General features: G+C 37.4%; 1 protein-coding gene across 1 annotated transcript in view; it reads right to left on the reverse strand.

The window, feature by feature from the left end:
- Positions 1-301: 301 nt before the first annotated feature.
- Positions 302-1,655, reverse strand: part of LOC119594306 (activating signal cointegrator 1 complex subunit 3-like) — a 28,924-nt gene continuing 27,570 nt past the window's right edge. The window contains exons 41-43 of the mRNA XM_037943365.1: positions 1,362-1,447; positions 967-1,135; positions 302-784 (exon numbers count right to left, since the gene is read on the reverse strand). Of these exons, the coding sequence (XP_037799293.1) occupies positions 591-784; positions 967-1,135; positions 1,362-1,447 (449 nt within the window). The 3' untranslated portion in view covers positions 302-590. The remainder of the gene's footprint in view (positions 785-966; positions 1,136-1,361; positions 1,448-1,655) is intronic.

Genomic DNA, 1,655 nt, shown 5'->3' on the forward strand with positions numbered 1-1,655 from the left:
ATTACCGGTCTCTCCAAGCCTCATATGGAAACCTCCTAACAACAGTCTTTTGGCTGTGAATATTCTCCACTTTTCCCACACCCTTAGACTGTGTCCTATACTAGCCCTAATGTGACCTGTTTTCATGTCAGTGTCTGACTTCACTAGCCTTTCCCTTTTAAATACCTTCCTCTTCTCTGCCTTTTCATACCTCAAGAGAAAACCTAAGAACATTTTGAAAATGTTTCTTTTTGCAATAAAGTACTACTTGTGTGTGAATGCATGCACACATGGGTCTGTAAGCATTATTAATAACTCTGTATTAATATAATTATGTGTATATTTTAGCATAGTATATTCAACAATCTTAATCCATGTAAAATTCATGTGTAGCATATTAAATAGAATTTTTCTCAATACAGGATGGATAAAAAAATAACAAATAAATTAAAATTACTGGTCTACTTTACATCTTTATCCCAATATTGAATTTTAATGAGCTTCTAACTCTGGAACACTAAATTTCATCCTCTCTAGATGACAGATGCTCAAATTAAAGTTATTTTTAGTTTTTCCATGACAGCAAGGAAAAATTGCAGTGCTCCCAGTATCTATTTAAAAACAGGAGTGTGTGACGAGGGAGGAAGCCATTTGGTGAGTACTTCTTCATCTGCTTCACTTATCACTAGTTCTGAGTTCACTTGAGCTTCAAGACTGGCAGGAATGATTTCAAGAGGGATGTCATACTGCTGATCCAAGCCTAGATAGCTGTCTGACATCACGTAAAGTGTCAGTACTGCTCGTCCTGTGGGGGAGTAAAGATGGTGGTGAGTTAGTTTTGTCTATAATGAAAAAACTCTACATGTGACACTCCTAATGAAACAGAATGCATAAAAAAGAAAAGAAAATATATAACAAGAATGGAAGGTAAATGGCTAATAACTAAAGCCTGATATTTCTTTTGCTTTTCCATATACTTGCACTCACCTGGTTGATCAGGTGTCTTGAAGGAGAGAGTGTGAGTGGCTCTGCCACGGACAGGTGGCACTCGCTTGAGTGCCAGCAACTCCCCAGACTCTACCTCCCCTAGGACCAAGAACCAGCCTTCATCCTTTGGCTTTGGGAACTTGGGAGCATGGATGCGAAGGTCTTGACCCTAAGAGAAAGAAGCATAAAATAGGATAACTAACAGGAAAATTCTGAAAAATATATGGTCACTCACTCACTCTCTCTCAAATAAACACATACAAATGTTCACACACTCATGCACCCCACCCTCCTCCCACACACACACAAAGAAATTAATATTGCTCTCACATAGGAGGGGATGCAAGCCATAACTAGATCAAACCACATCCATATTAAACTAATGTTTCACTGACCCTGTTCACACGGTGAAGGTGGATGGCCAGGGAATATTCCTGATCTGCATGGACCTCGACCCAGTCACTGTTCTTGCGGTTCTCCTCTGAAAATTTGAAAGTTAACTGACATGGAAGCTTACAGTCTCTGTTTTATTTGTAGGTTAGAAATTATAATAATAAAAGGAATAAAAACCAATATCATTCTCCTTATTAAAAATTACCTGCAGGTTCCATGAAGGAATCTCAAAAAAATAATGAAGGTAAAAGTAAAAATATTTGAATAAAAATGAATAAATAAACAATAATGCTGTT

The sequence above is a fragment of the Penaeus monodon genome, chromosome 33, assembly GCF_015228065.2.
Source record: "Penaeus monodon isolate SGIC_2016 chromosome 33, NSTDA_Pmon_1, whole genome shotgun sequence".
Taxonomy (NCBI): domain Eukaryota; kingdom Metazoa; phylum Arthropoda; class Malacostraca; order Decapoda; family Penaeidae; genus Penaeus; species Penaeus monodon.